Source organism: Scophthalmus maximus, chromosome 15 (genome assembly GCF_022379125.1).
Source record: "Scophthalmus maximus strain ysfricsl-2021 chromosome 15, ASM2237912v1, whole genome shotgun sequence".
NCBI lineage: Eukaryota > Metazoa > Chordata > Actinopteri > Pleuronectiformes > Scophthalmidae > Scophthalmus > Scophthalmus maximus.
Genome location: NC_061529.1, coordinates 21,357,979 through 21,385,291, shown reverse-complemented (window position 1 = coordinate 21,385,291; position 27,313 = coordinate 21,357,979). Strand labels below are relative to the sequence as shown.

The window sequence follows — 27,313 nt, the reverse complement described above, 5'->3', positions numbered from 1 at the left end:
GAAAGTTTGGGATGCACCTGTCTTTAATAAGCTCATGAGGTCAGATGGTTTCTTTTTATGGTTTCCCACTCCCACTCACTAGTCAGCAGCGATGACTCCGCTGTTCGGGCGTTCACGCGGCTACATTCCTCTGATGTAGCAGCGCGTTTGATTGGCCTAGACGCTCGCCGCGTCCAATCAGAGTCGTTGTTTTATCTCCCGTGCGGCATGTTGTCTCCTCCCCCCTGTCTGGAGCTGGAAGTGACAGTCTGAGTGCAACGGGGGGGAGGGGGAGGGGCTGGGGGGGAGGAGGAGGAGGAGGGGCGGGGGGGGCAGGGGAGAGGTCTGCGCCACTGGCTCCAATAGACCAGCAGCGAGGCTGTCAGAGTGGAACCCCAAATACAAGGAGCCGGACGAGCACTTCACGCTCGTGTGGGACTTCTCTGTTGGATTTAGCTGCTGCGGGAGAGGGGGGTGGCAACGACGCGGACGTTCCCCGGAGACAGAGTGAGTAACGCCGGTGTGCTCTCTCTCTCTGCTCCGCTCTGCCCTGAAGTGGCTTTGTTATCAACAGGTGCTGGCAGGAAGGAGCCAGTCAGCTAGTTAGCTGCTAACGCTAGCCCCGAGAGCGTTCGGTCAGACCGACCCGCCACTTGCTGTCTCCTCCGGGGTGGGGGGGGTACTCGCTCGACTGCCGCGGAAGGTGTGAACCAACCGAGGCTGCGATGTTCCCGCTGAAGCCCGAGCTGGTTAGCTCCACGTAGAGACCACTTGTGCGACTCTTTGACAGCGGAGCTGGAGTTCCTCCGAGCCGACGTCCCTCGCCCGACACGGTCTGTCGGTCAGAGAAACCACTGTACACACCTTCTCTTCGTTTTCATTATTTAAAATGTTTTCAAAATACTATTCGCGTTACCTGCGGAAGTGGCGTGCTGTCGTGCGAGTTTGAGTTTCCATCGTCTTCTTGCTTGGCTATTGTTATTGTAAATAAGAAGTTGGTGTAGCGTTGAAAAAAGCTGCGAAATCACCGTTTATTAAAAAAATAGCATTTTCACAAATATAATAATGGTTTCCCAAATCTGAAAAAGGCGTTTTGCCGAATCATTGGCCCTACCTGTGGCCATCTGGTCCAGATTCGACAAGTCTAGGTATCGTTGTTGTTTTCTATCTGGACCTGGTCAAAAGACGGAGGACAGGTCGCTCGGCACTGTTACTTAAGTTCCCCTTAACTTTGCCCTTAACTGCCCAATCGGAAGCCGACTTCAGCGTCGTAGTTAAGACCAATCCAAATTGTTAAACTGTAATAAGAAGCCTCCGGGGGATCAAGGGCGTTTTTCTTAACTGCCGTTTTTCTTAACTGCCGTATTTTTCAAATGGAGTATCCATATCTCTATTGTATAAAGGCATAAATTGGGTTGTGTCAGCATAAGAGCACGAATACCATTGAAACCAGTACTCGTGGCAAGAGTAACTTGTCTTTGCACGATTTAGTTGCTTTAAGTATTTATCTGTTCTCATCAGATTTCTCCTCCTCAGATTATTCAGCATCGTTCTCGTCAGTAGTCTTGCAGGAGTATCACACAGAAGGCGGTGACTGTTTCCTTTTGAGTTGGCTCAAGGGTTCAGGGTTAGGAAGCCTTTCGTTGTGTTTCTCTGACACACATTTGGACCAGGATGTAAAAAAGGAGGATCAGTTTGAAGGGATACAGACACCGAGATTTGAAGATTGCAGAGGAAGGGCAAAGGGTTTGGCTCATGACCGTGTTATCAGTGACGACGCGCCGTCCCGACAGACACTTACGTTGAAATCACCTAAAGCCAGCGAGGTTCTTCTCTGTCCGCAGTGTGACGCTGTGTGGCCCGCGGCGGCCAGCACAGATTCGACGATACCACGTGCTGCTCTGCCAGTTTCACTGACACGCTGCCTTTGCTGACTCTTCTCTGTTGTAGATGATTCGTGGAAAACACACAACTTAATGAGTAGTTAGATTCAGACAAGCACACACACGTCGACCAGCCAGGTTCAGGATCACAAATGTGGTGGCAAACAAAGTTTTGAAATACAACCCTCCATTTGTTGCATTCAGTACAGAATTTGTGGGTTTGCACTACATTCCAGGTACTGGGATGCATTTCTGTGATAGCTTAGAGGTGCCATTTGGCTGCTGCCCATCATAGTTTCTTGCCAGGAGCGGGTAGTGGTGATGATGACTTTCACGAACTTCAAGACAAGAGGTTTACAATACCCCCTGCTCTGAGCGGTTCCTACCTCTTTAGGGCAGACTGGATCTACACTGACTCGCTATTGGAAAGTGTGAAGACATCATTTTTCGGCACTGGGGAGTGGGGACGCTGTATCGAACGGAAACTGACCCTAACCATGAAGAAAGTCTGCAAGTACGTGACATGGCAATGATGGAGTAGAGCAACTTAAAAATAAAAGGAAGAGCACGGTGGAAGTATGACCAAAGGACATGTTATTGAGTGGTGTTTTCACTGATAATCAGGTGAGGGGGGATTAGCTTTGTTTTTTAAATGACAGCAGCACCTGTACAATGAGCTACAGTGTTTGCCGCAGGTTCTCATTTGTGGTACAAACAACTCATTTGTGGTACACCTCGCATCCCCAGGCAGTCCCAGTCCTGCAGTCGAACTCTGGCCTTCTGACCACCTCACAAGTTGGAAACATAATTTCATTGAGCGATGGTCAAGAAAACGAGGGCTTGTTGCCATAGACTGTATATATAAAAAATGGAAGTAGTCCCGGGTGCAGTAAATGAAGGCAATGTGGGAGTGCCTGAAGCCTGTTTTCTCTGGAGTCACCATCAGAGGGCGACTCCCTGGTTGGAAAAAAAGAAGTCTATAGATTCTATAGAAGTCTATGAGAAAATGACTCTACTTCTCACTTGATTTATGACGTCAGTAAACAGTTTATGGTCTCAAACGCTACTTTCAAGTCTTCTTTTATACAACTTGATAGTCATTTAGTAAATGATGGTCTCATTTAGAGTCAAATAGACGATAAAGCATGTTATGCATTGTAGCGTGGATACAGTGTAATCGACAGCTATTGTCGTCCAGTCGGTGCATGGTTGCAGGTGTAGGTGGGCATGCAGTGGACGAGCTCTCAGTCAGATCCAGAAGTCGCCTTACAGCAGCATCAGAAATATTTGGTTCAATGGAAGGATGAATGTTTCAGCAGGTGATTGTTTTCAGTTCACCAGCCATTGGCAGACAGACCAAATATTGAGTCCTGCTTATAGCAGGTTTTCTGCACTGTGGACATGAAAGAACAGATCCCAATGAACACCGCCCAGCTCATAGTGTTTCAAACCTGTCAAGCATGATGCTGCTGATAACGCTCCACAGTTTTAATGACATGTTGGATCAATATATTCATACGCATTGGTCCATTCTGTGTTTATAATTAGCGCTGCAACAACACGCCGACGTAATCGTTTACGTAAAGTCGTCGATTTGCGTAGAATGCTTCGAAGCGGTGAACTGTTTACGTTTATCCCCAGTGATCATGGCGAGGTCCGGTGAAACGGAGTTGGGTTGCAGCAGTGAATCTGCAGTGCAGGTTATACCGAGTTCACACTACACTATTTTTAAGCCTGGTCTGCCGACAAATCCTGGAGTTGCAGCAAGTCGGAGGAAAATCAGCATGAAATCTGGGCATGCAATTCGGCACTCGATCCCTATGTGTGAACTACCAACGACGCATCAAAGTGACTTACCGAGGCCTCGCCGACGTTTTTCATATATCTAGCAGCTAAATATCTGGACGTTTGTGTTTTGATCCGTAAATCTGCTGGCGTTGTCTAGCACAGAGGCTACCTGTCACTCCCCTACCGGCAGCGCTCACGTCATTACCAACACTACAAAGAGTGTTGGTAACAGCCGACCATGTCCCCATAGAGCTGTAACCTTGCTCTGCTTCACTTTATCAGCATGACATTTGGCACAGATAATGTTCAGATGTTGTGATATGGATTGTGTATGGAAGTGTTTTTTTTTTGCTTCATCTTCATTATTACATAGAGAATATTTACTCTAAATGTTTTCTTTTTTTAGGCAAAAAATTTAATCTTTTATTTATGTTGTGTTCCATATTCATTTATTCTGATCCACGTATCTGATTCTTAACTATATAATTTATTGGTAAATTAACCAAAGGATTAATCGACTAAACAGAAAATAATGGTTAGATTAATTGAAAAAATAATTGCTAGATTAATGGATAGATAAATAATCGTTAGCTGCAGCCTAATTTATAATCACAGCAAGTGTTTGTATGTTGCGTCTGTTTGTCCTAGCATGAGGACTGTATCTATTATTATCAAATCACACAAATTCTTAGAGCGAAAAAGCTTTTTTTGTATTTTATAAATGAATATATTAAGTGTTGTTACAAAGGGATGAATCTGTCTTCATTGGGATAGTTATATGTTTTGTGATACATGGTAGAGATATCTATGTTCCAGAAGGTAACTTCCCTTCAGTTGTTGTCTGTGGTGCAGGCGGTCAGTCCAGCCACGGACCTGCAGGTGCACGTTGTTCATCGGTCTACATTGTACAGTATGCAGCACAGGTCGGCATGTGATCATTCTGACGCTTTGAAACTCTATGTGTTTCATATAGGCTCTCAAGCTAGATACGAGGTAGCATCGCTATGGTGACAAGGTCAACGCCGACTTTCACTGAGTGAGCTAGTGAAGCAGAGAGGTGAGGACGGCCAAAATACAGACGTCCTCTGTTCTCTGGAATGCTCTCTTGCTCTCCATTTTCGCTCTGGCTCTGTGACCCAATTGGGACCCAGCGCTCGGCTGCAGATCCAACACATGTCGCCAAATCAGGTTTGGACCAATGTGGACTCCCACACCGGGGCTCTTCCACCTCGGATCTGCTGAGGGTCAGTTAGTGGAGCCTGTGTCAGCCAGATGAAGCGAGGGGCTGGGTGCCCCCTCATCCTGGCTCTCAGGAGAGTTGACTGTAAAACTAAAACCTCTCTCCGATGCTAGTCCACCATTCAAACACGAAGACAGAAACTTTGTTTGTCTTGTTATTTAGTACATACAGAGTAGTGGCCCTTATATTTCACATTTTCCATTACGGTTTATTGAACCATTGCTTCATAGTTGAAAATGTTCCCACTTTTAGCACGTTAAGGCTTGTAGATATTGCTGACAATCTGTCTTCTCTGTTCATCATTTCTAATTCATGCCATCATAACTGATATCAATGATTTTAAGTTTGTGTCCATGCTCCTCCCTCTCCCTCATTTTGGCTCTGATTCTCGCTGTCTGGTACAAGGTGGTACAGCCCTTCTCTGTGTGTGTGTGTGTGTGTGTGTGTGTGTGTGTGTGTGTGTGTGTGTGTGTGTGTGTGTGTGTGTGTGTGTGTGTGTGTGTGTGTGTGTGTGTGTGTGTGTGTGTGTGTGTGTGTGTGTGCCCTGTTAAACACAAGATAAGAGTGGGTTCTGCTTCTGCTCTCAATGACATTCACAACACACACACACGTACACACAGTCTGAGTGACTTCCACATAGTTTTCGACATGTTGTCGTCCTTTTTTTAAGATCCACTTTATTGCAACGGTTGAAACATAAGGCGTGAGCATACAAGTTGTGTGAATAAGTTAATGGCTAACTAAATGTTACCTGATGCTACAACACTTCTTAATCTTACACATTTATAGTTAGCTTTTGCAATCTGTTTGTAACAGTAACATTATAATATTCTATAGTTTGTTTTCTAGATCATTTAAAGGATAAATAAAGGATTCCTATTGTATTCATACAGAAAACACATCATAGCTACACCGCAACCATCATAAGTCCTCAGTTATGTTTCTGAATCAGAAAGACTTGGAGCAGATTTTGATAATTACGTTCCCTTTTTTCACTGATCTCTTTGACTGCCTGTCTTGTAAAATTTAATTTTCTGTTCATAACTTTTGATACCATTACATCCAGAATGTGGCAGGGAAAAATTCATCACAATCAACTGTAGCAGACCTGAAGGCTTTTTCAAATGATTAATGGCAGGGGTGAGCTGTTCTGGATTTAAACCTGATGGTGTGGGTCTTCTCCAGGTACTCCAGCTTCCTCCCACAGAACAAAGACATGCAGCTCAGGTCAATTGGAGACTCTACATTACCCGTCGGTGTGAATGTGAGCATGAATAGTTTTGTCTTTTGCATTTTGGCCCTGTGATGTCCAGTCTGTACCTCGCCTCTCTCACCCACTGTCAGCTGGGATTTGCTCCTGCCCTCCCACCACCCTCAGAGGATAAGAGGTGTAGATAGTGGGTGGATGGATAATGCCTTAGGCACAAAACTTTCTCCAAGCCTATCACTTTAAGTTAGTAAGCTATGCACCAACTGACCGGCGGTGACCGCACGTGGACGTAACTCTAGCCAATTCGATTAAGTTTTTAAAGAGCTGAGAAAACCAACAGTGTGAAGATGCTCTGTACCAAGATTTATTAATAAACCTTCAGCCTTCTGATGTAATAGATTTATAAACAAGATAAACCTGGTCTAATTTTACTGCACTACAGTATTTGTCCAAGTTGCCCTATATTACATTTAGATATGCTGTCAGTCCATATTGTCTGAAAAGAGTAAACATGAGCACATTTAATGTAGTGATGTAGATCTGGAGATATGCAGGTTATGAAAATAACAATCATACAAAGCCCCTTTTGTATGCAGTGTTGTCTTCCTCTTATCCAAAGGTTATTAAAATGGATTTTGAAGCTACATTGAACTCTACAATGCAACGTATTTCACATAAGACTATATGATTTTTGTCTAGAGCACTTGAGCTGCTTGCTGTTGTGCTCCTTGTATTCAGTGGAATCACGGACTACATCCCTAAAAATAATTATATCAATAAGAAAAAAACTGACCTCAGTGAAGTTGGTCGGGGTGAGGCGATTTCAGTTGTGTGCATTTTCAACACAGTCATCACAGAGAGTGTGTGTGGCTAACTGAGGTACCTCAGTTGAAGCCGCCGTCTCATTCCACAGCTCTGCGTTGGAACAGTGAGGTTCCGGAAGTAAAAATCCCATTCATATTCTCCATTGACATTTTGACTATTAGCCATAATGTTGTAACCATCCAAGGTCAACTCACCATGAACTACGGAGTTGTGAAACGATAATGTATGAACCTGTAGAAGTTATAAGTCCGTATGAATTCAATTCAGTTTTATTCGCAATGTCATCCAGAAATATTACACTACCCACAATCCTAAAGTTCGGTTAGTGATGCTGCATTCCATTGTACTTGGAACTCGGACGTCAGCTTGTCGTTCCATTATACCTAAGATCTCGAAATAACAGACCTCCGAGTCGGAGGTTGCAACTCGAACGCGAATGGAATTCTGACTCAGATGGTCGCAGTACCAACCCTGACTTCAGAGTTCCGAGATGTAATGGAACGCAGCATGAGTTACTGGTACCCGCTGCTACCACTGAACTCTATGGTCATTACGCACACAAAACACAAGCTGCAACACATTGCAAGACTCTTGAACAATATCATCACTATAGTGATGATGATGAAGGTTAAATTCAAGAAGAAGCTAAACTGTCGTTGGAAATGCATTCGCAATGGCTTATGGGATGCGTAGTTCCTTCGCTCTTAAAATCATTATGTTCACAGTCTTGTACCTTTGTCCTTTCTTCCGTTGTCCACTTTTTGCTAGCAAGAGAACCACATCGTCTTTGCTTCCTGAGTTGGGACATGCCCTATGACTGTCCTTTGAGAATAAGGAAGTGCAGCTCACCATCTGATGAGGTTGAAAAACTCCTACCTATGACATCATCTGAGGGTTAAAGACAGGTGATATATATGTATGTATATATATATATATGTATATATATGTGTGTATATATATATATAGGTGTGCATGTACATTCATTCATGGGAATCAAGTTGCAAATTGGTGACGTAGCCCTTTAGTTCTGCCGTCACTGCTTCTGCTGAGCGTTTTGCCAGAACTAACAAGTGCACTCCACCTGTTGGTGGTGTGGTCGGACACGGAGGGTTTTTGTTGTCAAGCAAGTTGCTGCTAACAAAGTGTAAATAAACACGAACCACACTGAGAAAATCCCACCATAAACATCAGACCTTGAGTTTACACATCAGTATATCACCTGACACCCTGAGGAGGAAAAAACCGGCCTGTCACATTTGTCTCATCCATGTTTTTACTTTTTTTGTGTCCTTATATGTTAATATGTTAAAAACTATTTTAGCTAACGGTTATGCGAACACTGCAGGATGTATGGCTGTGTATACTCCATGTGGGACCTTGTACTCTGGCACTGACAATGCTTAAATTAGTCTGAAGTGGTATTGTCCTGTTAAACCTCTCAAGGATTCAGAGTGACAGTCTCGGGTGTCTCAAGTGCCCGAGTCTGTTTTGAGCCCATCATTTACCTACACAGCTTTCACTGGGAAATAGTTTTCTTGCATCTTATCATAACCGAGCATGACGACGTACTTCATACTCCGTGTGATGTCTTAGCACATTGTTTTCCTTTTCGCCTCCGGTACGGTAAGCCGTTGACTTGCAGCCACCGGCCTTTTCTTCCCGGTACTTGGAGAACTAGTCCACTTGGTAGTTGAGTGGATGTGAAAACAACTGGGATCCTGTTTCCCGGGGCGATCAAAATGAACACAGTTGGTTTTCTCCAGGTTGCCGTTCCTTCTAACCATTTGCGTGAAGTTTAACCTTTCGCCACTTCCCTGTGTTGTGCTGCTGAGTGAGATTCTACTTAACATTACACATTTTAATATAAATGTTACTGTCATTTTACTAGCATGTCAGCATTGGAATTTAAATATACTGTAGATTTTACTGACTAATCAAGTTAAATCAAAGAAGTGTAGTAAAAGAACTGTAATTAGACTGATGGCTGTTGAGATTAACTATTGATAATCTTTGAACTTTTCCAAATGAGTAATAACAGCATCACTAGAGATTTTGTAGTGTCCCAACCCGAAGAGCTTTTTGTTTCCCCACAGCTTCGCCTTGAACTGTTAACTCAGCAAGACACGCATGCATACACACATTCATGAACACACACCAGGGGGTAAGCCGCGGCGACAGATGGTGTGGTGTATGTTTTTGCGTGTTGTGTGGGGGGTTCCTTGTTTGAGGTTACAGCTTATCGATCCAGTGCGTGTCCCCTTGCACGGCAGCGCACAGTCCAGCGGGTAGACAGATAAAGGTTTATTTGACCAAGTCACAGGTCTGACGGCAGGAGTTCAGTCAGAAACGGCTGCAGGTCTTCCTCAGCAACAGAGCACACTTTTTATTTTTCAGCCTAAATGTGTTAAGAACAAACCTCACGTCCTCCTTTTTACTGCATCTGCAGGATATTCAGTCAGAAACACTGATAGTCAAAGAGCGCCGTCTGTCAGACTGTATGGATCACTACTTCAGGCAGGTCGAGGTCTGTGTCCGTCAGCGTTCCACATCATGAGAACAACAGTATTTTAATGAGTTGGAGAAAAATACTTCCATTCAGTTTGAACCTCTGTCCGTTTACTTCTCTGACAGTGCTACTCGTAACCTCGCTCTGATGAGAATCCATTTTAAAAGTGTCATACGTAGGCATTTAGCTTCAATATTGCTTTGTGTATAAAATCATTTATTTTTCATGAAAATGACAACACTTATATATTACATAGCCATAAGTATTTATAATTTTTTATAGCAATTGCCCTTTGCCCTACTGAGCAGCTCTTTTATTGTGTTATTGTTGTTGTTTATGTCTGTCATTGCCTTTGGGATTAATAAAGATGTATTGTATACAGAAGGAAGGTTTGACATTTTATCAACACTGCACCATTATGCAACCACACTGGAGCCAATCAGATGTCCTTCTCATAGATATTCTGCTTGAATGTGATTTTCTTTTGCTCAGAGCACACGCAGTGGATTACAGAGACTCCACAGGCTTTACATAACCGAGCCATGCCATTGTTATGCTAATGTGATTTGTGTTGATGTCAGACCGTGGACTGGTTACTCGGGTAACGGCTCGTGTCAGCATCATAACTGGGATAGATAAACCGTGGAAATCTTGTATTCCAGTTGCAGTTTGAACTCTGTCACACTGGTTTCTGTGAAGTGAAAAACTGCTTTTCACCTCAGGTACAAAACCTCAACCTACCTTTTAGTGCAAAGACAGCATGCTCCACACACTTGCTGTTTGAGAGGTATTTAGGAAAGGACAAAATAATGATATGATGAAATAATAAGAGTGGTGAGACATCTGCCAATTCTGGAGAGAGCTTGTTTCTCTCATTGTTGTTGTAATTTTACTGCCCTGGCCGGAGCCGCCAACCCGGGTCATCGTGTACGTGAGTGCGACGCACTGACCACTAGGCCAAAGAGTTGCAGCGTCACCCGCTAGCACGTCTCCTAAGGTGTCGACCAGTGATGAGTATAAACTGTCAACACAGTGTTGTTGGTGCGGTCCGCCCCATTTGTTTGTTTTCGATTTACAGGGCTGAGCCCAAAAACCCTGATTTTTTTCCGGTGCGCGCACACTAAAGCGACAGCTAGCGGAGGGTGAGGAAATATTCGCTGACTTTTGCAAAGCTTGTATTGCTTTCGAAATGCTTACTGCCCCTTTGATTAAAAAAACAATTTAATAGGACTTTTTAATAGCAGACATTTTTATTTGTCATAGCAGGAGAGGCACAGGTGGACGTGTCATGTCAGTTAAAAAGTGATTATAAGCACGTTCACGTTAATCCAGACGTGGGTTGGTATTACAGATTTTGAGTTTGTGATATTGTGATAATAACCTCCCACTTCCCTACCTACCTTGTAATGCATATTTCGGTTACATGTCTCTCTTCTGCATTTGTAGTACGACTAAAAGTGTTCCTCCGTCGAACCGGTGCGCCTGACATTAGGGATGGGCACCGCAACCCGGTATTAAACGAGCCCCCGGGGCTAAATTGTGAAAGATCAAAGTATCGATAAGCTCCGACGTTATCTGTGCTGCTAACGGTGCTATAAATGAATGCATTCGTCTATGATGAATCTTCACTGTTCCCAATCCTGAGGACAGATCTGTGTGTCTGTGTGGGGGCCTGTCCTGTGCAGGGGGCGGGGCCAGCTCTCACTGCCCGTCACTCACACAGCACATTAAAAGTTAGTCTGGAGCTCTGTACAGTGATGAAAATGTCACAGTCACATTCATACAGCGATGCTATTTCCCACGCCTTTTCTGTCACATTCGTACACTGCCAGAAGAGCCGCCAGAGGCAATTCAGGGTCAAGTGTCTTGCCCAAGGACACATCGGCATGCAGACTAGGGGAAGCTGGGATCGAACCGCCGACGGTCGAGAGGAGCCGCGGTATCGACGTCCCACCTTTTAATGCTCACCCACTTAGTTTAATCGGCATTCACGTTTTCATTCCTGTCAACATAGACTAACACTGGACTTCAAGCGTTCAAATCTACGACTTAACCTGAACAGAGTGGTCAGTGTGACTATCATCACAGGATTATCCCAGGCTGTGGGATCTTTTTAAGAAGCCATTGAATTAATCCATCAGGATAGTTTCCAACAGTTTTCAACTCTGGATGAGTTTCAACGACATCCTCATTTCATCCCAACGCCGTGGTTTTCCTCGTTGCGGCGTTAGCTTCGGGTTTAACGTTGTGAGGAGACTTGTATCCTCGCCTCTGTGATGTGTGAGCATCAGACACAGCTTCTCAGACTGCAGAGCCTTTATCTGTCTCGTGGCTCCACCGTCTCTCAGACACGGACCTTATCAGGCGCTTGCTTCACCTCCACTTGCCTGCTGCTCAGTCTCGTGTCTGCATTTTAATTTTCACTCTGTCATGCTATTTTTGTCTTTGGCTGGAACATATTTATCTTTTGAGGTCTGCTCAACTTGAAATATCCTTACAAATGAAAAAAAAGGCACAGATTGTAGTGATCATTATGTGTCAATAATAACTCTATCAATAATTAATTTCTATAATTAGTTTTAATATTTTCTTTTTTCTCTTTTTTTGAATAATTTTGGACTGAAACAGAGAACAATACTTTGCAGGCATGAGAGAAGACATTAAAAGATATAACTTGGTCATGTGGACAAGCTTGTGGTTGTACTGATATATATTATTTGTGACTATAAGGAACGCATGAAAATGTCAAATGGAAGGCAAAAGATTTTTACACGCCAACATAATTTTTTCCCTGATATTTTAACACTTGCAGGTTCGTTGCGAGTCACACTGCCTGGAATGTGTCTGTGAAATCATTATTCTATTCTTATTAGGGCTGCAACTAATGATTATTTTTATAATCGATTAATATTTCGATTATTTTCTCGATTAATCGATTAGTTGTTTGGTCAATAAAATGCCATAAAATGATGAAAAATGAAGATCCTGTTTCCCAAAACACCAAGATGATGTTTTGTTTTGTCCACACACCAAAGATATCCAGTTTACTGTCATAGAGGAGCAAAGAAACCAGAACATATTCATATTTAAGAAGCTGAAATCAGAGGATTTTGACCTTTTTCTCCATAAAACCGATTAATCGATTATGATATAATATAATAGTTGGCGATTGTTTAGTAATGGATTACCTGTTGCAGCTCTAATTCTTGTCCTCAATGCCTTGTCAGATTCAGCAAACGCTTCTAACTTCTGAAAGGGTGTAAATCACCCGTGTAAACATGACGCCGCTTGTGCTCATTGGAGCAAATGTTCACGATGTTAGCACGATTCATGTCCAAATATTACCATGTAAGGAAGAGTTCAATCATGAAAATGGCATCGAGCAGCAAAGAGAATAACTGTTTTGAGTTCTGAGATTGAAGTCCTGCTCACACGTGTCACATACACAAACATATGGATGAAAAAAATACCAGCCATAAAGGGCGATTTTGCACCAGCATGGTTTCTTCTGGTGCTGGATCAGTTTATCTTCAACCATTATATATTAATATTGTACAATATGCAACATGCTGAAATAATTTGACACTTTTCTGGTGTGTAGAGCAACTTACCACCATCCACCTGACCTCCACAACAACGTCTGTATGCACATGGCGCTTGTTTTATGAACCCTCGTGTCTTCTACAACAACCCGCCACACATAGAGGGGTTTTATTTTCCTGCATATCTAACGAAATGCTTTTCTATATAAAACAACTAAGTACCGCACGTTCTCTTAGAATTTCCCTTTGGGCACAAACCGAGCAGAAACTGAAGGTATGCTCCACGACTCATTGTGTTGACAAAACATCAGCCTGACATCTGCACACAGCGGAGCGGCCAACGTTAGCCCCTCCGGCAGGGAGAAGACTGCCAGGGACGATACGTCGTCAACCAACACAAACCGATCTGCTTTGAGATGGAGTCCGCTAACCACCCTGAGTCATAACTGTCACAAACTGTGCAGTAATAATAATAATGAGTCCGTATACAGAGACTCTGTCATGACTCCAGGCAGCTCATACTGCCAGTTATCGTCTACATTACCTTCAGACCTCAAATAGCCTTTCTTTTTGTGAATACTGTAGTAACTGGATTCCACAAAGGGGACTTCACTGCTGCCTCCGCTCAACATTTAGCGCTGATTCCAAGGATTACTGAGAAAAGATAAACATGCAAACATTCGATTTGGGAATTTGTTGAAGCTACATTGGATTAGTCAATTAAAAATCATGATGTATCTATTTTATTTATTTTTAATAGATGGAGCCCTTGTATTAATGGGTTCCTAATATGTTGCATTAACCAGTGTTTTCTGTCATGTCAGAATTTGAAAGCTGTCTCTGCAGACTGTCTTTTGTCACCAGAGCTGTAAGTCGATTTGACGGTCAAATCCAAAAGAGCCCCAACACATCTGGGAAAATCATACAGCCATTAGTTTGTATTTTCTATTATAATGCTTGTGTAGTTTACAGCATTGCTGCTCTGCTCCAATGGACAGGATCTGTGTCAGTAACCGACATGTTCCCACACTGCTGACTGGGATGGACATGGTAGGTCTGCAGTCTCAGGGTTATCATCCATCTGGAGCTAATTAAAAGCAGCCCGATCTTTGACCTCTGTCGTGATTGTACAAGAAGAGTCATGTGACCAATGCAGCGGGAGGACAATAAAACGGTTCACGTGTGACATTTACACAATATATAGCAGCTTGCCCCGACGTTAAACAGAGGATTTACACGTTTCCAGTGTTAATTGTGAGTTTATGTGAGTTAAGTAATGAGAGCTCCACAGGGTGCACCTGCATCCTGATCACGGACGTTTGAAATAACATGTATCAAATATGTATCAAATTTGCACAAGACTAAACAGGTTGTTGGTATCACAACGTCATTGATTATATGTGATATGCAGTTTTGGCCACATGCTATTTTACAGGTAGAGTTATAACCCTCATCATAGTGTTGGAACTGATAAAGAAGAGAAACTGATGTGGTCCCAGTTGTTTCCCTACAATTAAAGACTTTGAAGGAGATCAGTGCAAATATATTGAGATCATGCAACACGCACATATTACACGGTATCCATACATACACACACTCCCTTCCCCCATCTATGGAATCTTGTTCTCAGGGCTGCCTGGCATTCCTCACTGCTGCATCATGGGACCTCTCTCTCTCGTGTGTGTGTGTGTGTGTGTGCACAGTCCTGTTGGTAAGAGATAGCTGCTATTGTGTCACTCAATGATAAGGCTTCCATCAATCTCTTGTGTTTATTTTTACTTCTCTCTCTTCCACTCTCCATTCATTTCCACCTTGCTTGCCCTCTGTTGTCTCTCCCACTATTTTATTACCCATCCCCTCTTCCCACCAACCACCTAACTACATAGTACTCTGATCATCTTGTGTGTGTACACAGTCCTGCTGGTTAGAGATAGTTGTTATTGTGGCACTCACAGATAAGGCTGCAATCCCTCTCTCTCCTCTCTGTATTCATTTCTACTTGCTCGCCCTTGTGTCTTTCCCACAATTTTATCATCCATCCCCTTTTCCCGCCCACCACCTCCCTACATAGTACTCTGTTCATTGTGTGTGTGTGCGTGTGTGTGTGCGTGCGCGCCCGACAGGGGGACCACCCTGCAGCTGACAAAGCCGTTGTCATGGTTATGTGTGGAGAATAAGGGGGGGGGGGGGGGGGGGCTCTCATGACATTGTCGTCTCTGAACTTGTAAAGAGCGAAACAAGGGGAGAGGTGGACAGTGAACATATTGTAACTTGTGTTTAAGTGGTTCATCAGTGAACCAATCAATCAGGAGTAAACCGCTCATCCACACACACCAAGCACTTTATTAGGAACACTATACTAATACTAGCTAGTTCCACCCTGCTACCTTTGATACTGCCGAAAATACCGTATCGGGCGTCTGCGAGTACGTGAATGTGTAAACCGTTCCGATTCCATGTCTTTCAAGTAGGTTCACATGTTTAAAACTGTACTTTCCAGCATGAAATATTCCCAAATCCCTGATTACCGCAAACCACTTCTTCTTGCCAGTGAAAGTACAGCACAACTGCTGTTTTGCCAAATATTGCCAAATTGCTGACTTTTTCTCTACAGCTCTGGCTAACGGAAATCGGTTCTTCTTTGTTGCTCCAGAACAGCAGCTGTGCTGTACTGTCACTGGCTAGCTATGGTTATAGAGCAGTGAAGAAGAAGGGATTTCCGGTAGTAGAGTGATAGCCAGAGCTAGACAAAATGTCAGCGATATTTCACGTTGGAAAGTCCCACAATTCCCACATGTACCATATTGTTGTTTTATACCCTTACTTTTCGAAACTGACGTTGCTGTTGCTTTGTTTTATAAGGTAAACCTTCATTCTCTGTATGCATCAGTTTTTCAAAGGGTTTAACCTGAGCCAGGCCAAACAACAATGATGGCAACCATCACTATTAGTCGCAAACAGCTATGTTATTAAAATTGTTATTTCTATAAATGCACTGGTATCGATCGGTTCTCTCAGTTTCAGCCGATATGCAAATTCCATGTGTCCGAATTGCGAGGGGAAAAATGGTATCAGAACAGTTTGTGAGCTGGCTCAAGTTTGGCACTTTAGCCAGCACCATCTTGGTTTTTTGAAACAAGAAGTATCTGTATTATTTGGCAGAGAGGGGGGCAGGTCTTACTGAGAGCTTGGGGACACTGCACGTCCATCTCCACCTGCACCCACTAGCTGTCAATCACACAGTAATGTCCCAATGCACACTGTGCTTTATCTTCTATCTAACTCTGAATGGGAGGGACCACGATTTACTAAATTAACATCGTGCTGTATAGAAGAAGACTTGAAACTAGAGATTGAACCATAAACTCCTCAGGAACACGTTTACTGACGTTACAAATCCAATGAGTCAATTTTTCATAGACTTCAATAAAAATGGACTTCTTTTTGCGACCAGTCGCGTCGTCCCCCTGCTGGTCATTCAAGGGAATACAATTGTCAGCTACTTCCGCATTCTATGGAAGTGACTAATAAGAACCAATCAGGAAGTGAATGTTTCCAAACATCTCACTTTATGCCTGTCCACACACATTACAGCACAGCCCCAGTTTTCAAACAAAAATTGGACCAGCTGCGTTTCCAAACTTCTCCGTCTTCGGCACTAGAAAATTAAAAGTGGAATGTAATGATGTGGATGTAGCCTGAGTGACAGAATCCTTTCTGTCTGCTCCAACCAGTCGGACAATTCTCCTTGTATTTCTTTTTCAAATGCCAGTCAGGCCCCTCCGACTCTTACTGCTCTGATCGATTGACCGCCAATGATCAGGTGATCGGCAGATTGGCATTTGTGCTTTCATGATCACCTCATCATGTTCGTTCCTGGCTTAACACATGCGTGCTTGTAGCTGAGAGCTAGCGACACAGAAAAAGAATCAAGTGCTATACTAGCTACTATAACAATACAAACAAAAGAATGATTGTTATCAGCAGATATTGCTCAAGAAGAATCGGCAATCGGTATCAGCTGCAAAAAACTTAGCGTCCCTAGTGGTTGGTGTCTTGTGGCCTGGCTTCTCCCCCGACCCTGTGGTGGTTGCTGGTGATGTCACTAACCGACTGACTCTCACAATGTTTGTCATCAGTGGCCGACCTGCTCGATGTCTGTTTAATGTCTGTCCACAGTCAGTAAACCTCACCGGTTAGTTCATGGTGACGGTAACAGCTGATTATGAACGGAGGAAATCCACAGGTCAGTTGAGTGGTGTGCTGTAAGTGCTGGTGTTGAACACGCACACACTGCACGTTTGACCAGTCCAGGACCAGGCCGATGAAATAATCTATGATTCACATGGGGGATCAGGGGCGGCGCCAGGCAACACCAAGATTTGAACTAGCAACACCTAAGCAACACCTATGATTTTTTTATGAAAACTAAAAAGAAATTCATAGAAAACACATCTTTAAATAATTTTGATAATTTAATGATGGTTCCGGAGAAATAATTATTTTCACTGACTTTCAGCAAATATATCTATAACATAAAACCCAAGTGGTGGTCTCGCGTCAAGGGTCCTGCGATAAGGAAATGGCCTTGGGTGTATACAAGCTGGCGTTTGACACTATTAGCTCTAAGTTCAGCTTGTGACCAGTGTTGGTTGAAAATTAACCAGCAACACCATGCTGTCATATAGCAACTACAAAGCAACAGTAGTGGAAAAAATCCTTGTGATCAGTTAACGTGAATGTGAAATGACTATGTGAATGCCTCCTACAGAATGGCACCAGTCAAACTAGATCGATGACGTCATTTTCTTGCTTTTTCCACAGGTAACGTTATCATGGCTGCCCTGTTCTCTGAGCCGCCCTCCTAGAATTCCTTCATATAGAGACACACCTAACTAAAAATCCCTGGAATCCACACACACACACTATTGACTTTAGCTGTGTGTATGTCTGAGGGATGACGACCTCCCATTTGAATGGCCATGTTGCTGGGGAGGGAGGAGGAGGAGGAGATGAAGAGCAGAGGGGAGGACAGCAGCACAGAGAAATGGCCGTTGACTGTCCGGGAGAGCTGGGGGGTCGAATGCTACCACTCCGACGATCTGCACAGCTCGAGAGGATACGACAGCACCAGGTACACACACAACACACACAAGCAGCTCAAGTGCTCTAGACAAAAATCATATAGTCTTATGTGAAATACGTTGCATTGTAGAGTTCAATGTAGCTTCAAAATCCATTTTAATAACCTTTGGATAAGAGGAAGACAACACTGCATACAAAAGGGGCTTTGTATGATTGTTATTTTCATAACCTGCATATCTCCAGATCTACATCACTACATTAAATGTGCTCATGTTTACTCTTTTCAGACAATATGGACTGACAGCATATCTAAATGTAATATAGGGCAACTTGGACAAATACTGTAGTGCAGTAAAATTAGACCAGGTTTATCTTGTTTATAAATCTATTACATCAGAAGGCTGAAGGTTTATTAATAAATCTTGGTACAGAGCATCTTCACACTGTTGGTTTTCTCAGCTCTTTAAAAACTTAATCGAATTGGCTAGAGTTACGTCCACGTGCGGTCACCGCCGGTCAGTTGGTGCATAGCTTACTAACTTAAAGTGATAGGCTTGGAGAAAGTTTTGTGCCTAAGGCATTATCCATCCACCCACTATCTACACCTCTTATCCTCTGAGGGTGGTGGGAGGGCAGGAGCAAATCCCAGCTGACAGTGGGTGAGAGAGGCGAGGTACAGACTGGACATCACAGGGCCAAAATGCAAAAGACAAAACTATTCATGCTCACATTCACACCGACGGGTAATGTAGAGTCTCCAATTGACCTGAGCTGCATGTCTTTGTTCTGTGGGAGGAAGCTGGAGTACCTGGAGAAGACCCACACCATCAGGTTTAAATCCAGAACAGCTCACCCCTGCCATTAATCATTTGAAAAAGCCTTCAGGTCTGCTACAGTTGATTGTGATGAATTTTTCCCTGCCACATTCTGGATGTAATGGTATCAAAAGTTATGAACAGAAAATTAAATTTTACAAGACAGGCAGTCAAAGAGATCAGTGAAAAAAGGGAACGTAATTATCAAAATCTGCTCCAAGTCTTTCTGATTCAGAAACATAACTGAGGACTTATGATGGTTGCGGTGTAGCTATGATGTGTTTTCTGTATGAATACAATAGGAATCCTTTATTTATCCTTTAAATGATCTAGAAAACAAACTATAGAATATTATAATGTTACTGTTACAAACAGATTGCAAAAGCTAACTATAAATGTGTAAGATTAAGAAGTGTTGTAGCATCAGGTAACATTTAGTTAGCCATTAACTTATTCACACAACTTGTATGCTCACGCCTTATGTTTCAACCGTTGCAATAAAGTGGATCTTAAAAAAAGGACGACAACATGTCGAAAACTATGTGGAAGTCACTCAGACTGTGTGTACGTGTGTGTGTGTTGTGAATGTCATTGAGAGCAGAAGCAGAACCCACTCTTATCTTGTGTTTAACAGGGCTCACACACACACACACACACACACACACACACACACACACACACACACACACACACACACACACACACACACACACACACACACACACACACACACAATTCATTACTTTACTCAAGGTTAACGCTCCTGCAAACATACATGGCTACAAGTTAAGTTTATGTATGAATTTAATTTCAGAAAACAATCAGGGTTGATCAAATTGCTGCTTTAGAAAAATCTAAACGGAAGCAGAGAGTGCCTCGGTAGTAAGATGTTAAGAGACAAACAAATGTGATGTGTGCTTTTTCATTTCTCAGTTCATCACCTTCATCCTAAGTGTTAACAGAGGAAAACTCTGAATCAGTTAGTGGACAAATGAATCGTATGCTTCCACACAGGACACTACATGGTACATTGAATCATTTTATCTCTATCTGCAGGCGTCAGCTGTCTGACTAATGATGCAGCGTAAATGCACAGAATATGGAGACAAATGTGTCTGATGAAAGAACGAAAATCAACACACCTCAAATAATAAAAGAACCTTAACTGAGGATGTGTGGTGTGACAGTCATAAAATAATAGTGTGATTAGCAGACTTGGTGAAACCCACACGTTGTCCACTTTATTACTGTGAAACTACAATGAAATGTTCCTGTGTGTGTGTCAGGAGGACTTTCGGCGTCGCAGAGAGGAGGAGGGTCGGCAGCTGGACCTGAACGCCTCGCTCAGGCTCAGGAAACTCTCTCAGAATCCCCACATCGGCATCGACAACCCCACGTTCCTGGAGGACGCATACATATCGCAACAGCCGTCGCTCGGCAGCCAGCACACACACGCACTGCTCGGTAAAACACACACACGTTCACTCAAGTGTGGAAAAGCAGGTTGTTTCATTCAAGATCTCAGAGGAAAAGAATAAAGAGCCTGAGGTGTAAAGGATGTTGGAAAAATCATTCAAATTTAAAAAAAAAACAAGGGATGTAGAAAAGGAGGTGAAGGATGAAGGAAGCTTGAAGGGAAAGGAATGTAAAGAGGACATGTGTGCCGTCAGGGAGGGAATTCCTCAGGGAGGGAGAGAAGGACAGGAGAGGCTCTTGGGACGACTTAATTAAAACTTTGCCAGGGGTGGTAATGTTTACACGCTCACATAATCGCACAAACAGGAACACACGCACACACACACACACACACACACACACCGTAGAACTCAGTAACACACACATTTATCTGAAGCCAGGACAAGGAGGCCGTCGCCTGCCGTCATCCTCTGATCATTTTTAAAGCAAGTGTGACTTGGAGCTTCTTCTCACTTTCGTCTCTTTCTGTTTGATTCTGTCTAAAATCTGAACGTGTTGATGTGGATGTGTGTCTCTTGCAGAGTTGGAGGAGTTGTTGCTGTCACTGAAGCAGGTCCGGGGCTGCCTGTCCGACCAGCAGAGTCAGAATGACATCGAGCTGGTTCTTGCACTACTAAACAAGGTAATATAAATGGAATTAGAGGGGAAAGAGCCTTGGGTGAACATGTAATTGTGGTATTTTTCAATACTTTCTGACCTCCGAGGTAAAAAAGAGATTTACAAAAATGGAGCGGTGTCTTGACTGCTGTCTGAGCCGGAGCATCCGTAGCGACAAAGGCCTCACCAGGTTCCTACAGCTGGACCGAGGAGTGGGGTGGAGGCCACTGTAAAACAATACCCGTTTTTTTTTGCTCAGCGCTCTTTTCATTGTTTCCCCCGGTACTGTTGAAGCTCATGAATATTTTCGCTTTTCAAGCTCTGAAACCGAGAGGAAAAAATACTTTTAGTTTTGGTTTCTGGGGGATTTTTTCCTTCCCCTGGGGTCCAAATGTCTGACGGTCCAGAAACTCTGTGGGTGGAATATGAACTGCTGAATGTTGCTGACGAGTCAAACATGAACAATAATACACCACAAATGTATATTATTGGTCGTTAAACGGTTGCAGCTGCAGTTTTGGTGTCAATCTGGAACCAGCATTGGTCTTGTGCAATTCGTATTAATACGGCCACATTCATGCAGTTTACCTTGTGATTCTCAAAGGCATCCTCAGACTCATGGATCTTCTACCCAAAATGGCCTGAAACGACACGCACACACCAGCCTGCGAAATCTGTGTCCCGCTTTTTACCAGATGATGTTTGCGATGCACAATTGTGTCATTTGTCAACCAAGAAAGGAAGAAGAAGAAGAAAAGAAGATCCTTTTAATATGATTTAGTTGTTCCAGTAGGGATGGAAATCTTGTTTATATGGATTGAAGTATCTTCAGATGCAGCTGTCTCGTTTGCAAACCACTACATGACTCCAACATGTCTGCGATGGGAGTTGGTGCGTGTTTGGATTTTTATTAGTCACTCTGTTGTGTCCACACCACCTGATCTACTCATTAATCAGTTTGAGTGACAGAGAGCTGGCAGCATTTTTTTTTCAGTCCCGTTAGTAATAAATGCCCCTGGCAACTGTCAGTTATTTTTCTAAACCAAGTGTACATGATGGAAATAAGTCTGTGGTATGTGTATGTATACCGGATGGTTGCAAAATGCAACTACTCAACTAATTTGCAGAAGTTTTTTTTTTTTTCCCCATGGTGAAAAACGAGGGAGCGAGTCCGCCATTGTAGGAAAATATGTGTGAGACGGGGAGGGTCCGTGAGTGATTAGTCAACTGCGGGGGGGTCACGTCATCTGCATGAGTGTAATTGGATTCAAGGTGTGCCACTAAGGAATAACGGTTTCACAGAGTATTATGTTTTAGTTGGAAATCATTTCAGTTTTAACTCATGTAAATGCTTTTCATGTGGAATCTGACAGAACAACCTCCTCTCTCTCTTTTTGTTTATTTTTTACCCTTTAGTCTGACTTCCAGTCCGCTCTGAAGATCCATAATGCCGTGGCCTCCAGCATGCACCGACCCTCTCCTCCATACCCACACACACACCAGGCACTTCCGCTGGCCATGGAGGTAACATGGGCTCCTCCATATAATGACTATATCATTATATAATGACTCGTTTACTGATGATCCTTGTTGCATCATGTTCATCTGAGACTACGCCACACACACAAACACACACACACACACACACACACACACACACACACACAACACACAACAGTCCGGGTCAGCGAGTGTGTGATGGGGTTGGAGACAGAGCGGCTCTGTTCCAGATCAATTAGAAACACTGAAAAACTGCTGCTTCACAGTATGTGCACAAACAGGTAGTTTTAGTAAAACAAACTCTTTTGTTTTGTGATTGTATTAAAAAAAAAAAGAAAAAAAAAAAGACACACTTGGTATCAATGGACGACGATGTCAGTTTCAGCTCAAACTCAATCTGAGACCGATCCAAAGCTGTTGGAATGAGCAGAGTAAAGTAAATTTCAATTGTTCTGTGATTGACTACCAAATGGCCCCTTGTTGATCATAACCAGTACCCAGGTTGCTATTACTGTCAGGGCTGCAATTATTTCCCTGCTGCAGTGCTGGGCCGGCTGCCTGTTGGAGCTATTCATGGCTCATTTCAGTGGAATCTCATTAAGGCGCAGCACATTATATCTGCTCTGTGTCGGCGTCTCCACCCCCTCCCCTCCATTTGGCTTCCAAAAGTTCACACGAACTCCCATAAAAATTTTCCTTTGACATTCTTAATGAAGCTCAAGAGAGAAATATAGCCACGGTGGGCAACTCTAAAACAAGAACAAAGAGAAACCCCCTCAGAACTCCTCTCATTTTAGGTTCGGCCAGAGTCAGATCGAAAGACATTTAAGTCTTTACTCATTTTAAACTTGGTTGGTATGGCAGACAGATTGTCTTTTCTCTAATCAGCCACTTACTCCTACTACAAAATGAAAAAAAATGCCAGAACATTTATCCTGTCCCAACAAATGTCTATTCCAGCACCTTGTCCCTTCGCTCGCTGTCTTCTTCCTTGAGTCTCTTGGCTGTGTTGCTGTAAAAGGACCACATGACAGAATGTGCCACAGTGATGATGTGCTGCATCATAACTACTGTCGTGTTTCACATTGGTGATGTTCTTGTGTTTCAGGTCCGGAATCTCACCCAGTCAAGTCAGAACAAAGAGGGCCTCGAACTCAACAGCCTGCTGTCAGACACACACATCCAGGTACACGCGCGCACACCTGTAGAAGCAGGTTAAGAAAAGAGAATCTCGTAGTGACTGTATATGTATGTGTGTGTGTTTTGCAGTCGTTGCTCCTGGCCCATGACAGCATAGCGGAGACAGAAATGCAGCCCGAGCCGCTGCCCGCTCAAGGAGAAACACTGACCCAGTGGGGAGGAGAGACTGTGAAGATAGTTCGCATCGAGAAGGCCCAAGACATCCCACTGGTGAGACACACACACACACACACACACACACACAAAACACACACACACACACACACACACACACACACACACACACACACTCACTCTGAACCAAGGAGAAGATGGTGGCCCACTACCACACTTCTAGTTCAGCTTGTGTTCCACTACTTCTCTGTGTTTTCAGGTGTTCATGAGCACTTTAAAAAACAACACTTTGTGTCACTAGCTGTGTGAAGCCCTAAGTGATGTCCATCCACTGTGGGTCTGTCCAGTGTAAATGGACATCAGCCCCCTCAACTGGCGAGCAGAGATGAAACACTTCTTTGATTTAACAAATCAAATTTTGGGTACTTTTGGATTAAAAGGTACTCTGCCTTTTTGAGCAGATCCACTGTTCAGGGCCGTTCCATTTGCAAATGTCGATGAGAAAAAGGTGCCCTGTCAATCACGTGGGTACATTTTACATTGTGACAAGAAATTAAGCTAAAGCTAAATGTCAGTTGGAAAATAGTGGCAGCTTCAAAGTGAACTGGAACAATTTGTTCCATAATTTAAGACACAATCTTAACAATCAACCATACAAAATGAAACAAACAGAAATTTATTTAATGCTCATCTTTCACAATAACAGAGGCTAGGGATTCAAATGTTTTTTGTTTTATAATCACATGCGATATATTGAAATGGAGCTGATTCAAATTGGCCTTTTCTGTTTTAGTGTTCAAATGTTCAAAGGACCGATTCTGTGAAATAAACGCTGCCCAAGGTCAAAATCTATAACTTTATTTTTATTGTTCTATACAAAAGATTTATGAAAATTAACTTTTGCTAATTCTAAAAAAGATATTGGTTAATTGGTTATTACAGAGATGGAGGTCAACACCTCCAGCTCCAGTAGATGTCAATCAATATCATTTAAATAAGGATATCACTGTGAATACTGACTTTAGCCTCTTCTTCATATTAGGCTTTGTTTTTATGCTCTCTAAATCTTTTAAGCTTCACTTTAGAATAAGTTTATCTAATGAATGTGCCTGTAAAGAATTGTCTTCTTAAACAAAGTATTAGCGATTCTCCTCGGGTCTTTATACTGTAAATAATCCAGTGTAAATCCCACAGTGATGCAGTCATGTCCCTGTGTGTCCTGTAGGGGGCGACTGTTCGTAATGAGATGGAAAGCGTGGTGATCAGTCGCATTGTTCGAGGCGGAGCGGCCGAACGGAGCGGACTGTTGTCGGAGGGAGACGAAATCTTGGAGATTAACGGCATCGAGATCAGAGGGAAAGACGTCAACCAAGTCTTTGACATTCTCGTGAGTATTTTTATCATTTGCAAATATTTGACAGTCCATTCATGCAGTGATAAATAACACTATTCTACTAATATCAGTCTATTGAACTATAGTCAGTTCCAGTTGATTACCTGTTACAATTTACTGTAGGTGTTTACGTTGACTAATGTAGGTATTTAATTTTGAGCTGTTGTCAACCAAAGTCGACTATTTTGTCATGTTGTTAATGAGTCCGGAGCCGACTCTGGTTACACACAGTTGGTCCCTCCGGCCACCAATAATAATGTCCAGGAAGGTCATTGATGGAGCATTTTTTTCCTTATGAATGAAACACCAGCAATGAGAACTTTTAGACTCGAGCAACCAACAAACTGTAGGTTTTTTACGACCCAACATTTAGATTTGACCTCCATCCCACTGATCTGTGATGTGAGTTGTTGGTCCTATTAAATGATTATTAGATTCCACGGGGCACAATGGTACAAATTCAAAATATTCAGGTGATGCAGGCAACTGATAAATAATAAGTACATTTCTCTTTCTGCGTGTGTGTGTGTGTGTGTGTGTGTGTGTGTGTGTGTGTGTGTGTCTGTCAGGCGGACATGCATGGCCTACTGACCTTTGTGCTGATTCCTAGCAATCAGAGCAAACCTCCTCCTGTCAAAGAGAGTGTGGTGAGTGCTGAGTCCTCAACGTGAACATTGACCAGGAACAAAACCAACTTTTCTTTCCTTACCCTTCACCAGACTGACTAATGAACAGTTGCCTTTGGTCACGTCTCCTCCCCCCTCCAGGTCCACGTGAAGGCACATTTTGACTACGACCCCTCAGACGACCCCTACGTGCCGTGCAGAGAGCTGGGCTTGTCCTTCCAGAAAGGAGACATTCTCCACATTATCAGCCAGTCGGACCCCAACTGGTGGCAGGCTTACAGGGACGGCGATGAGGACAACCAGCCGCTCGCTGGGCTGGTACCAGGTACTACTGTCTGTCTGTGGCTGGAACCTTTTGGGCTTTCTTCTCTTCAATATTGCAAATTTTTGGTGGAACATGGAAAGAATGCTTAGTCAGACTTCTGTGGGTAAATGCACAGGGTGGTTGGTGGTTAGCTGCCACACTCCACTTCATCAACTGTTGTTCAGCTCTGTATGTTATGATATGACTTCTCTGATTGTTTCCCCACAGGCAAAAGTTTCCAGCAGCAGAGAGAAGCCATGAAACAGACCATAGAAGAAGACAAGGAACCTGAGAAGCCCGGTCAGTTGTGTGTGTGGGTGAATGTGACTCTTAGTGGTAGCGTGAAGAGTTTTGAGTAGTTGTTAACGCTTGCTATATAAATGCAGTCCGTGCACCATCTCCCATTCCATGTACAAAAGAATTGATTGATACATAGTCAGTGAGCCTGAAGGTGTGTGTGTTTGTTCCCAGGGAAGCTGTGGTGTGCAAAGAAGAACAAGAGGAAGAGGAAGAAGCTGTTGTACAACACTCACAGGAATGATGGTATTACCAGTTTTCCTGTGTGGCTCTTAAATCTAAAGCGTAACACTCATTGCATTTAAAAACCCCCAAAAAAGACTGAAAAAGATCACTCAGAGAGCGCAGACCTCTGTCAAGGCTGAGCAATCCCCCACCTATATGCTGCTTCACCCAAAATATCCACGTCCTGATCCCTCCTAAGATTGAATCAGCTGTTGCCAGGGCGGACACCTATCTTTATTCAAAAGTTTTCATGCAAATCCATTCATAACTGTTTGAGTGATCATACTAAGGAAACAAACAAACAAACAAACAGATGAACTGAACCAGTCACATGATACTTGTCACCTCACCTCACATTTCTGAATAGTTGCTCCATGACCAAACTAACTTGACCATAAAAGAAACAATAATTTTGCCTATTTGATAAATGTTTATGTATCTTCAAGGTTGAATGCTCTTATTGTAAATCGCCTTGGACAAAAGCGTCTGCTAAATGAATGTAACGTAATGTTACAATAAAACAATTAGTGTTTCTATATACACGTGTGTATCAAGTAAAGAATGTATATCCAGGATGAGTTTGTTTTGTTTTTGAGCGTGAACAGCTGACCTGACTGAAGACTAATAAGTCACTGTAAATTTTTTTAATATATAGCAAACGGTGTCATGACCGCTGCAGTCACAACACATTTGTTCTGTCCTCTCCAT

General features: G+C 43.1%; 1 protein-coding gene across 2 annotated transcripts in view; it reads left to right on the top strand.

The window, feature by feature from the left end:
- Nucleotides 1–300: 300 nt before the first annotated feature.
- Nucleotides 301–27,313, top strand: part of pals1a (protein associated with LIN7 1, MAGUK p55 family member a) — a 31,780-nt gene continuing 4,767 nt past the window's right edge. Inside the window, exons 1-12 of one of the 2 annotated variants that reach the window (XM_035609385.2) lie at nucleotides 301–486; nucleotides 17,798–18,107; nucleotides 20,160–20,337; nucleotides 20,871–20,971; nucleotides 22,363–22,470; nucleotides 23,555–23,632; nucleotides 23,716–23,856; nucleotides 24,986–25,147; nucleotides 25,723–25,800; nucleotides 25,921–26,104; nucleotides 26,312–26,383; nucleotides 26,555–26,626. In XM_035609385.2, the coding sequence (XP_035465278.1) occupies nucleotides 17,931–18,107; nucleotides 20,160–20,337; nucleotides 20,871–20,971; nucleotides 22,363–22,470; nucleotides 23,555–23,632; nucleotides 23,716–23,856; nucleotides 24,986–25,147; nucleotides 25,723–25,800; nucleotides 25,921–26,104; nucleotides 26,312–26,383; nucleotides 26,555–26,626 (1,351 nt within the window). In that variant the 5' untranslated portion in view covers nucleotides 301–486; nucleotides 17,798–17,930. Of the gene's footprint in view, nucleotides 487–674; nucleotides 813–17,797; nucleotides 18,108–20,159; nucleotides 20,338–20,870; nucleotides 20,972–22,362; nucleotides 22,471–23,554; nucleotides 23,633–23,715; nucleotides 23,857–24,985; nucleotides 25,148–25,722; nucleotides 25,801–25,920; nucleotides 26,105–26,311; nucleotides 26,384–26,554; nucleotides 26,627–27,313 lie in introns of those variants that run through there. The other variant, XM_035609386.2, reaches the window with a different exon arrangement.